At 21.7% G+C, this 11,976-nt stretch overlaps 5 protein-coding genes across 5 annotated transcripts; all 5 read left to right on the top strand.

The window, feature by feature from the left end:
- Positions 1–504: 504 nt before the first annotated feature.
- Positions 505–1,679, top strand: SRAE_2000303600 (GluClalpha; the record flags this gene model as incomplete). The annotated part of the gene is made up of 2 exons (XM_024654182.1): positions 505–897; positions 957–1,679. 2 exons carry the CDS (start codon positions 505–507, stop codon positions 1,677–1,679), a joined length of 1,116 nt encoding a protein of 371 aa, XP_024507579.1.
- Positions 1,680–2,617: 938 nt separating this feature from the next.
- On the top strand, positions 2,618–6,199 carry SRAE_2000303500 (GluClalpha; the record flags this gene model as incomplete). The annotated part of the gene is made up of 6 exons (XM_024654181.1): positions 2,618–2,802; positions 2,840–3,158; positions 3,293–3,418; positions 3,475–4,358; positions 5,916–5,990; positions 6,196–6,199. The coding sequence occupies 6 exons, from the start codon at positions 2,618–2,620 to the stop codon at positions 6,197–6,199; spliced, it is 1,593 nt and encodes a 530-aa protein (XP_024507578.1).
- A 19-nt stretch (positions 6,200–6,218) lies between these two features.
- SRAE_2000303400 (BTB/POZ-like domain and Kelch repeat type 1 and BTB/POZ fold domain and BTB/POZ domain and Galactose oxidase, beta-propeller domain-containing protein) lies at positions 6,219–8,032 on the top strand (the record flags this gene model as incomplete). Its single annotated transcript, XM_024654180.1, has 3 exons — positions 6,219–6,441; positions 6,492–6,640; positions 6,689–8,032. The coding sequence occupies 3 exons, from the start codon at positions 6,219–6,221 to the stop codon at positions 8,030–8,032; spliced, it is 1,716 nt and encodes a 571-aa protein (XP_024507577.1).
- A 217-nt stretch (positions 8,033–8,249) lies between these two features.
- Positions 8,250–9,459, top strand: SRAE_2000303300 (N-acetyllactosaminide beta-1,3-N-acetylglucosaminyltransferase; the record flags this gene model as incomplete). Its single annotated transcript, XM_024654179.1, has 2 exons — positions 8,250–8,307; positions 8,354–9,459. The coding sequence occupies 2 exons, from the start codon at positions 8,250–8,252 to the stop codon at positions 9,457–9,459; spliced, it is 1,164 nt and encodes a 387-aa protein (XP_024507576.1).
- A 1,393-nt stretch (positions 9,460–10,852) lies between these two features.
- SRAE_2000303200 (Ribosome biogenesis protein BRX1 homolog) lies at positions 10,853–11,739 on the top strand (the record flags this gene model as incomplete). The annotated part of the gene is made up of 2 exons (XM_024654178.1): positions 10,853–11,416; positions 11,458–11,739. 2 exons carry the CDS (start codon positions 10,853–10,855, stop codon positions 11,737–11,739), a joined length of 846 nt encoding a protein of 281 aa, XP_024507575.1.
- Between the last annotated feature and the right edge of the window lie 237 nt (positions 11,740–11,976).

Here is an 11,976-nt window from a genome sequence, read left to right as displayed (position 1 = left end):
TTAAAAACGGGTATATGAAAATGATAAAAAAAGTAATTAAAAAAACATATATTTATACAAAATATTTAATATTATCAATTAGTAATATATATAAAAGTTACATTATCAAAGTTTTCTTTTTTTTTCTTCACTTAAAAAGTTTAAAATATTATCTTTAAAAAGTATACTCTGTTATTAAATTAGTTATTTATTATAATAAAAACCTTGAAAATATTATCATTCACTTAAGACATCTATCATATATTATAAAATATGTCTTACTTTTTAATGATATAATGATTTGATGATTAGTTAAAAATTTTTTATAAATATTTATAATATTATAAATTTTTTTCACTATTTTTAAAAGTTAAACTTTGATATATAATAATATTTTACCAGCCACATTTATTAATAATGATAAAATATATTATTTTTAATATTTTTATTATACTATCATTATGTGATGATATTATAAATAAGCCAAATATTTTTAAAAGTAATGTACAAGTATTGTATGATTTAATGACTAAAAAATCATACAATAAACATGTTAGACCATATGGAGAATCTAATAATGGTCCTGTTAATGTTGAGGTTGATTTATTTATTAGAAGTATATCAAATTTAAATGAAATTAATATGGAATATTCAACACAAATAACCTTAAGACAAAAATGGTTTGATGAAAGATTATCATATGGTAATAATAAAAGTATTGTATCATTTTTACCAGAATATTTTATATTAACTGATGATAGTAAAATATGGATGGTTGATACATTTTTTCCTAATGAAAAAAATGGTCATAGGCATATGATTGATAAACCAAATATGTTATTAAGAATTTATGGTAATGGTAAAGTTTTGTATAGTGTTAGATTATCATTAGTTCTCTCCTGTCCAATGTATCTTCAGGTTTGTTTATAATATAAATAAATAATATTTTTAAAAAAAAAATTTATTTATTTTTTAAGTATTATCCAATGGATGTACAAAATTGTTATATAGATTTAGCATCATATGGATATACAAAAGATGATATAATATATAAATGGAATAATGAAACACCTATACAATTACGTGATGGTTTAACAAAATCATTACCACAATTTGAAATTATTAATTATACAACAACAACCTGTGAAAGTATAACAAAATTAGGAAATTTTTCCTGTATAAGATTTAATTTTAGTTTAAAAAGACAATTTGGTTATTATTTACTTCATCTTTTTATACCATCAATTATGTTAGTTATGGTATCATGGATATCATTTTATCTTGATCCAAATGCAGTACCAGGAAGAGTTACACTTGGAACTGTAACATTATTAACATTAATAGCAAATGCAAATGGTATTAATTCAAAATTACCACCAGTATCATATATTAAAGCTATTGATGTTTGGATATTATTTTGTATATTATTTTTATTTACATCATTAATTGAATTTGCCGTAACATGTTTTTTATATAATAGAATACCAACTTATACACTTGTTGATGAGGTTGAAAATAATTATACTAATTCAAGAGTTATACAATCAAATTCAAATGAATTAAAAATAAAAATACTTGATAAATTTTCTGGAAATAAGGCAAAAAAAATTGATTGTATATCAAGAATAATATTTCCAATATTTTTTCTTTTTTTTAATATAACTTTTTGGACCTACTATTCTGAACAAAGATATAAATAATAAATAGAAATTAAAAAAAAAATTTAATTTAATTTAAACAAAAATTATTAGTAATGACAGGGACATCAAAATGACAATAATTCTTTAAACACTTTTTAAAATAACATTTTTAGTCAAAAAATTATATATTTTTCAATTTAAATATCATTACTTTTATTAATCAAGAAAAAACTTTAAAATAATAGGAAAAAAAAAACTAAGATTATAATGAAAACCAACCAAATTTATTACTTTATTTAAATATTTATAAATATCTATTTGTGTAAACAAATTTTTGATTAACATAGTAGAATATTAATAAAAGTATATATTATATCTAAGTATTTTATTCCTCTACTTGTTCTTTTAAAGTACTTGTTAATTAAAAGATAAAATAATATTATAAAAATTACATTACTTAAAAATTTTGAAATATTAAAATATTCTTTATTTAATGATTTATAAACATTATTTTTAAAAAGTTTTTCATTTGTTATATCATTGCGCATTAAAGTTAAATTTTTAAATATATTAAATATATAATCTTGTATATTTTAATATATCTAGACATTACATTATCAAGAACATAATAATTTAATTTTTTTTTAATATTTATATAAAAAGTTTCTAAAAAGTTTCTAAAAATTTTTAAAATTATTATAATTTTACTTTAAGTATATTTTGGTTTTATATAAAATAAATTGTATATAAAAACATATATTTTTCATTATATAAAATACTATGAATATTTATATCTTAAAACTTATTAATATATTTTTTGTTAAACAGTTGACTAGTTATTTAGAAAAAATAATAATAATACTACACATATGTTTATATTATTTATACTTTATTTAAGTACTTTTTAATTTATAAACATATGATTTTGATAAATTTTTATTTTAGAAATATATTAACTTTTTATATTTGTTAATTTTCTAATAAAATATAATGTAATAATGTTATTATCATATTTATATTCAACATTATTGTTATGGAATACTACAGTTACTCCTTTTGAAAGTAAAGAAATTAATTCAAAAAAGATAAATGATCATTTTAATGATAAAGATGTTTTAATAAATAAACAAGGAATATTAAATAATGATATAAATAAGGATAAAAAATTTAAAATGCCAAAGACGTATGTTTATTGGTATATGGTTAAAATTATTTTTTAGACCAAGTTTATCAAGTTCAAATATGAATGTAATTAAGACACTTTTAGTTAAAACAAATTATGATCCACTTCTTAGGCCACCTGGTGATGATCCAACAAAACCACGAAATGGTCCTGTTAAGGTTATCGTTAATATTCTCCTACGATCTTTATCACATGTAAATGAAGCAAATATGGAGTATACTGTTCAATTAACTTATAGGCAAATGTATACAGATTCTAGATTAGCATATGCATCAATAGATCCAAATAATGAATTACCAGATTTTTTTATAATTACAAATGAACATATCTTATGGAAACCTGACTCATTTTTTCAGGTAAAAACAATTTTTTTTTTTATAAAAAAAAATTTATTTATATATTTTTAAAAAAAAAAAACATATTATAAAATTATTTCTCATAATATTATATTTCAAAGTATCAATATATATATAAATATTTTTTCTTTTAGAATGAGAAAAATGGACATAGGCATGATATTGATAAACCAAATGTATTTATGAGAGTTCATAGAAATGGAACAATTCTTTATAGTGTACGACTTTCAATGATTCTTTCCTGTCCAATGCATCTTCAGGTAAAAAAATATTTTTAAGAAAAATATAAATGCATTTTTTTTATATTAAATTTTAGTATTATCCAATGGATGTACAAACATGTGCCATAGATATAGCTTCATATGCATATACGGTAGATGATATAATATATTACTGGAAAGATGACAGTGCAATTCAATTTAAAGATGGTTTAACAAGATCATTACCACAATTTAGAATATCAAATTATAGTACTGGTTATTGTACTTCTAAAACAAATACAGGAGAATATTCATGTTTAAGATTTAGTTTTCAAATGGATAGAGAATTTGGATTTTATCTTCTTCATCTTTATTTACCATCAACTATGATGGTTATAATATCTTTTATAAGTTTTTGGTTAGATCCAACATCTGTTCCAGGACGTGTAACATTAGGAATTACAACATTACTAACAATTACAACTAAATCAACTGGTATTAATTCAAAACTTCCTCCTGTTTCATATATAAAAGCAATTGATGTATGGATTGGAATATGTACAACATTTATTTTTGCTGTTTTAATTGAATTTGCCTTTGTTACTTTTCTTTATAATAGAAAAATAAATCGTGAATCGTGTCCTGAAGTTTATGATGATTCAGGATTACTTGAAGTAGAAAAAAAAAATTCAGTAATTAAAAGAACAATAAATAAGGATAAAACAAAAAATCATCCTAATGATATATCAATTCCAATGATTGATAGTGGATATGATGAAAATTCACAAATGTCACCAATAGGAAATAATTTAATGAAATTTCAAGATAATGGATTAGGTTCATTAAAATGGGTAAAAAATATACCACCAATTCAGTATCTTACAATGAAATTTGGTGGGCCAAAAGCAAAAAGACTAGATAGATATTGTAGAATCATATTTCCAACTTTATTTTTAATATTTAATATATGTTATTGGTTTACATTTGGAAGGCAACCACTGTAATAAAAATAATTTTATAATAATTACTTATATTTTGTTTCACTTATCCATATAAATAAAAATTTATTCATTTTACTATATATTTATAATTATATAAAATAAATGTATCATACAACTATTTCAATGTCTAATAATTAATTATTACTTTATTTTTATATAAAATAAATAAATTTAATTTTAAATAAATTTATTTCCTTTTATTTTGTATAAATAATAAAATATATGATAATTATAATACTACTTATTCTGTATTATATATTTCTTTATCATATGACATCTAGAGAGATATCAAATAAACTACTCTTTATTTTTATTCTTTTTTTTTCTATTAAATAAAAGTTAATAATTAATCGTTATTGAAAATTAGGCAAATAATTATTATTTTAAAAAAACATATCATAATTTTATATTACATCAATTATTATTTCTTATTTTTTACACAAACACTAATTAACCCTATAGGCATTACTTTTTATTAATAAATACTTTTATTACTTTACAAATAAAGAACTACATCTTCTATCATTTGAAATAAATAAAAAGATATTCTAGAATTTTAATTTTTTTATCTTTATTATAGAAAATTTTGGAATTAAGATTTCTTGGTAAAATCTTATTATCCTACTTTTGAAATTCTTTCTTATGATTATATTGTATTTGATTTCAATTAGTTTTATTTTCAAAAATTATTATCAATTTTTTTCTAGTAATATTTCATTTCTTCAATATTTTTTTTGGTAAAATGAAATTTTTTAAAAATGATATTTCTTATCACTATGTTAATTACTTTGATGTTCTAAAATATTATATAAACGTATCTTTTTTAATACATATTACTTAAAATTCATTTATGGTCTTTTTCATTTTTAAATTACTTTTCTTCAAAAGTTAAAAAATATCATAATCAACACATTAAAATTCTATAAATAATAAAAAATAAAATAGAATTTAAAAATATTTACTTTTTTTGGAACTATTTATTTTCACTACTATCTCTAGAATTAATGAACATAATTAAATAATATTGCAGTCATTTGACTGATGATTTTAATCCCCAAATGTTATTTCTTTTGATTTTATCCATTTTTATTGTCTTTATCTAAAAGTTCATTCAATGATTATTTGATAATTTTAAAAAAAAGAATACATTTTTTGTTTTCATGAACCTACATATCGGTGTAAAAATAAAATTTTATTCCTCATAATAAATGCAATTTTATTTAAAATAAGTTTATCAGTTTATATTTTGCTTATATGCACTTAACAATGCTCAGATATAATATCTAAAACATTTTTTTTTCTATTTTTATTAAAACTATAAAAATTATTTGTGCGAAAAAAAAAGACTAGAAAATGACAAGTATATTAACATAGTCTCGAGTAAAACTTTATATTCTTACTATTTAGTGATTTAATTTAAAAACTTTTATTGGCGCGTGTAATCTCTCTTGACACGACTAAGATAACATCCCACATTTCATTGGGAACCAGTTTATATTACCACATTTGTTTCTAGACTTTTAGCTGTTTTTATTAGTTGGAATTTCCTCTTAAAGTAGATGTCGATTTTCTCATTATAAATTTTTTCTTATTACAATAAGTTTATCTCTGATAGAAAATTTAAATAACATGTAAGACAAAATAAATTTATTTTCATTAACATTTTTCATATTCAAAATTAAAATGGTTATTTTTCTAACTTTAAAAAACCAAATGTACTTCTCTCTATTTACAAATGTATTATTATGACAATATTTTGTTATAAAAATTTAATATATTTTGTTATATAAAAAATTGAAAAATAAATAAAGTAAAATATTTATTCTTTATTTTTAGTTGATCTTTTTATTAATATATTAATGCCATTTAAAATTCCACAAGAACTAAGGGAAGACAGTAGTTCGAGAGAAGAAACTTTTGAGGAATTATTAACTGTATCTAGCAGAAAAAGAAAACCACTTCCTAATGATGTTGTATTTTTCTTTGATAATGATGCTCGATATTTACCATTTGCAGGAATTGTCCTAGTCCTAAAAAGTAGATATTTTAGGAGGAAATTTACAAATTTTGGTAATGAACATTGTAGGTTATTTTTTTTCTTTATTTTTTAAATAAAATATTTTTTTTAAAAGATGAAGTTGTTTTTAGCAAATTGACATTTGAGGCAATGTTTACAATGAAAAAATTTTTATATAGTGATCCAGAGACATATATTATGACAACAAAAAGACTTTTATATCATATGGAATGTTTAGGAAATTTTGATTGTGATTCTTCTAAGGTATTTTAATATTTTATTTTGATAATATTAAAAAAAAATATTTTATAGCTTTTATGTCAGGAATATATTATTAATCATTTGAAACCTAAAGATTATTTTAAAGCATTTGAAAAATCATTAACTTCTGATCCAATATTTAAACCAATAATTCTTGAAAAAATTGTTGAAGATTTTCATGAATTATTACCTACTTGTCCATTAAATGGGTTATCATATAAAACAGTTGAAGCATTTTTAACATCATCTATTAAAGATATGGTTCCTCATATGAGTTTATTTCAATTATTTATTAATTGGGCAGATCATCAACGTGGAATTGTTGATGTAGATGATATAATGAATCTTTTTCATTGTTTAGATATTGCTGAATTTGGATTTGGAATAACAAAAGAGGGTGTTATAAAACAAGGAAAAAATTTAAATGATTATGATATAATGGCTTCAAAATTTTCAAATTTAATGATAGATGAATTTAAAGCACAATTAGATTGTAAAAATTATTATCATATGACAGATTCATTGGCTTTTGTCTCTGGTGGATATCTTCATTCATCAGATAAAGCATTTATATTTAATGGTCCTTTTGGAAAAGTTGAAAATTTTTTAACAATGCCATTTTGTAGAGCAAGACATACATCATCAGTCATTGGAAAAACAATTTTTTTAATTGGTGGACAAGATGAAAATTGGCAAAGTAAAAAGACTGCTTTTACATATGATATTCTTACTCAAACTTTCACTGGTGAATTTGATCTCTTACAAGTTCCTAGAAGTTATCATTCTAGCGTATCTATTGATGACACTGTTTATATAATTGGAGGATATGGTCCAACTGTTATTAATACAATTGAAATATATAATTTAACACGTCCAGATGTTGTTCAAACACAAAATATGTCTTCCCCAGAAGCATGTCATGATTCTTTTTTACTAAATAATGGTATTTATATTACTCCTGGAAGATGTAAAGCATCAGTTAGACTTTATGATCATCGTGCTGGAATAATAAATGAAGTTTGTAAACTTCAACCACATATTTATTTATCAGGTTATTGTGCTGATAATGAAACTGGAGAAATATATAGTTTTGGTGGTAGGTATCTTCATTATAGAACAGCAACATCATATGTTTATGATATAAGGGCAAACAAATTTAGAAATATTTGTGATTTAGAAATAGCAACACCAGATGCTAGATGTTATTTGTATGGCGGGTTTATTTATGCTCTTGGAGGATATCCTCTACCATTACCTAGAGAAGGTTCAGAAGTTTTTACTAGATATAATCCATCAAATTACATACAAATATACAATATTCGTAGAGATACTTGGGAAGTGTCTCAAACAAAACTTGTTTCCTACACTAATGGATATTCGCTTGCAACATTTTAGAATATAAAACTATCTTGTCATCAAACAATGTTTTGTTGATGTCTATCATTTTTAGAAATACTATAACTAAATTAAAAAAAAAATGTTGTTTACGATGTCAATTTTTACATAAAACGATAATTAAATACAAAGATTTTTTGATAATCTAAATAATTGTTATAAACAAGTTAAAAAAAAAAAAAAACTTTACATATAAATTTTTTTTCTTATTAGAAATATGATTAAATATTTATTATTTTTATTAACTATTTTGTTTTTTGAATTTTCAGAAGAAAGTAAGTTTAATTTTTTTTTACATATAATTTTTATATTACAATATAGAGTCTCCAATAACCCATTATGGTAGTTATATTTTTATAAAAAATGTTGTAAAAGGACAATATAAATTTAATAAGGATCGTATAACATTAATAATAAATGCTAATTCAAATGATATTAATAAAAATTTATCAAAACAAATTGATAATTGGGAAGGTCCAATATCTATTGGAATATTTATTGATGTTGATGATATATTTAATCTTAAAACATTATGTACATATTGTACATTAAAATCAATTCCAAATATTAACAACAAAACATCAATTCATTTTATTTTTCCATATAATGCTTACAGTAGAGATGGTAATAACAGAGGATTATTAAATGAATATTTTAATGATATTAACTGTGAAGAAAATATAAAATCTATGAATAATATATGTCATATTTCAAATGAAGAAGAAAATGAAGAGATTAAAATTAAAAGAATTATTACATATCCAATTAATACTATTAAAAATATTGCTAGAAAACAAATAAAAACAAAATATATGGTATTTGCTGATATAAATGATTTTTTTTCTCAAAATTTTGAATATAAAATGTCAAAACTTATTATAAAAAAGATAAAAAATAGTTTCAGAATTAATAGTGTTTTAGTGTATCGTAATTTTGAAGTTGATACATTAGCTGAAAGACCAAAGACAAAAAAAGAGTTAATTCAATTAATTAATTCAAGTAAAGCATTTATCTTTGATACATATTTAAACAACACTCATCAAATTAATAAATTAGAAGAGTGGTTTTATAAAAAAGAAACATTAACTCCATCAGTACAATATGTAACAAGTTTTAATTATGTCAATTGGGATCCTAATTTTGTTAGTGATAACAAAATACCATATTTTGATGAGAGATTTGGTTATCCATTAAATGATCGTATACATTTAAAATGGCATTTATGTCGAAAAGAATATAAATTTTTGGTAGTAAATGATGCTTTTATGTACCACTACGAAACAAAAAATTATAAAGAAAAAAAATTATTTAAAAAAGCAAAAAGTATAATATTACCAAAAACTGTTAGGATAATTAAAGAATTTAATAAAAAAATGTATAGATTATACCCTAGAACAGTTAAACTTTGCCCTAGATTTGAAGTGTAAATAAAATTATAAATTTTTAACTTGGTGTTGTATTTTTTTTTTTAAATCAAAAGTAAATAACTTTTTTCTAAATCTTTTGGTAATAATTTGGCATTTTAAAAATACAAAAAAAAAGAACTGGATATTTAACTTATTTATTAAAAAATTTTTAAGTAATGTTTTTGTTAGCATTAAAAAAAACACATATTTTTACAAATAATGAAATTTTATACATTTTATTAAAGTAAAAAAAACGTAAAAATACAATAAAAATCAATTAATTAATAATAATCTAATAACTAGAGTTTTAATTCTCTACTACAAAAATGAATAAGACTTCATTCAAAATGTAGAAGCACAAAAACTTTGTTTATTTTAAATTCGGAGGGCGCGAACGCTCCTCCATACGCAAAAATTGAACCGTGGGCTAATCTCGTTAGAGACTGCCCCGCAGGTCAACTTCAATCTAAAGTGCAATGATGAAGCCTCACTACGGAATTCCGGCCTTCTTGATCACCGGAGGTTCCCGGCCAGGTAAGTTTAATGGACTCCTAAAATAAACAAGTACCTAAAATATATATGTCAATCTAAGTTGGGTTAGTATGCTAATTCTCACTATTCCCTGTCATATATAGGAGGAGTTATTTTTTTAAAAATGTTTTTTTAACATGTGGAGCATTTTCATTTAATTTATTTAAATTTCTCCTTAAAATATTTAATGATATATAACGTTTTCGTTAAAAAAACTTCCTTTTAAAATTTAAATGATTTATCTTGATAAAACAGAAAATTCATTTCCAAAAATTCTCTGTCGTATAATGATGGGGTTATATGTATATTGTTTTATAATTGTAATTTATTGGATTCACAAATCAATAGTTAAATTTATTTACAAGAAATATTTCGAAATAGTGCCAACTAAAAAATTACTAAGCCAAAAAAATAAAAAGACTAATTCTTTAAGCTCAAACAGAGAAGAAAATTCACAACGAGAAGAAAAAAGTGAATATGAAGGTATAAAACAATTAAGTTATGTAGAAAAAAAATCTAAACCTTTTAAAAATATTAAGAATGAACTTTTATCAACTATTAGACAGAAAAAAGAATCAAAAAATGATTTTCAAAATTCAATCAGCACAACTGACAAAAAAAGTAGTTCTGATATTTATAACAATTAAAACTCATCCACATTTAATATTGCTAATTAAATTTAAAAAAAAAATCAAATCTTACTATATTAGTATTTGTTTTGGTGTATAAATAAATATAATCAATTTTATCTTGGGAAGACAGTCTGTAATTAGTGGAACGTTGTGTACCTACATGATTTTAAATTTCTATTAAATTTTTTTATAAATAAATAACATTAATTCTTTTTTGTTTATTTTTATTTACAACTTCTAGATATTTAACAATGGGTAAAAAGTCAGGGGCACGCCGTCATCGTCATGCAAAAGAACTTGAAGATAAAGTTGCTGAGGAAATGGGAACAAAAAAGGTACAAATTGATACTGTTATGGAGTCAGAAAGTGACACAGATTCAGATGATGGTGAACAAACTAAACTGACACCAGATTCAAAATGGCAAAATAGGACAAGAGTTTTAATGATGTGTTCACGTGGTACTATATTTAGAACAAGATATTTAATGAAAAATCTTAAAAATATAATGCCACATGGTAAATCTGAGTCAAAGTTTTCTAAAAATGAAAAGTTTAGTGTTATTAATGAAATTGCAGAACTTCAAAATTGCTCAAAAGTTATGTTTTTTGAAAATAGAAAACATAAAGATACATATTTATGGTTAGCAGATGCTTCAAATGGTCCAAGTGTAAAGTTTCTTGTTCATAATATACATACAATGGAGGAATTAAAAATGGTTGGTAATTGTCTTAAAGGTAGTCGACCAATTTTAAGTTTTGATGATACATTTGATACTCAACCACATTTTCAACTTATTAAAGAATTATTAAAAAGTGTAAGTCTATTTTTTTATTAAATTTAAATTTATTTTTATAGATATTTTCAACTCCTAACCATCATCCACGTTCTCAACCATTTATTGATCATGTTTTTACCTTCACAATTACTCCTGATGAAAAAATATGGTTTAGAAACTTTCAAATTCCTGATCCAAAACTTGAACTTTTAGAAGTTGGTCCTCGTTTTGTTTTGGAGCTTATTCGTATATTTGATGGTTCATTTGAAGGTGCTGTTCTTTACTCCAATCCTACCTATATATCTCCAAATACTATTCGCAGGGAGATAAGAATGAAGTCTCGAAAAAGAAAGCATCAGTAAATTATGTTATTTTTTGTATTTTTGTTTTGTTTTTGTTGAATACTTTAATAAATTCTCTTTGTTTCATATATGATAAAAAAAATAAAATATATTTGTAAAGAATTGTAAAAAATAACATTTTATTGAAAATAAAAAATTTATTGTAGAAAAATATAATATACTTTTAATTTATTTCTCAATTAGAAATTTAACAATGAATCATTATACTTGCTATGTTTACTTATAATCACTTTTTTG

This window comes from Strongyloides ratti (genome assembly GCF_001040885.1).
Source record: "Strongyloides ratti genome assembly S_ratti_ED321, chromosome : 2".
Taxonomy (NCBI): Eukaryota; Metazoa; Nematoda; class Chromadorea; order Rhabditida; family Strongyloididae; genus Strongyloides; species Strongyloides ratti.
This window is presented reverse-complemented; position numbering and strand designations above follow the sequence as displayed.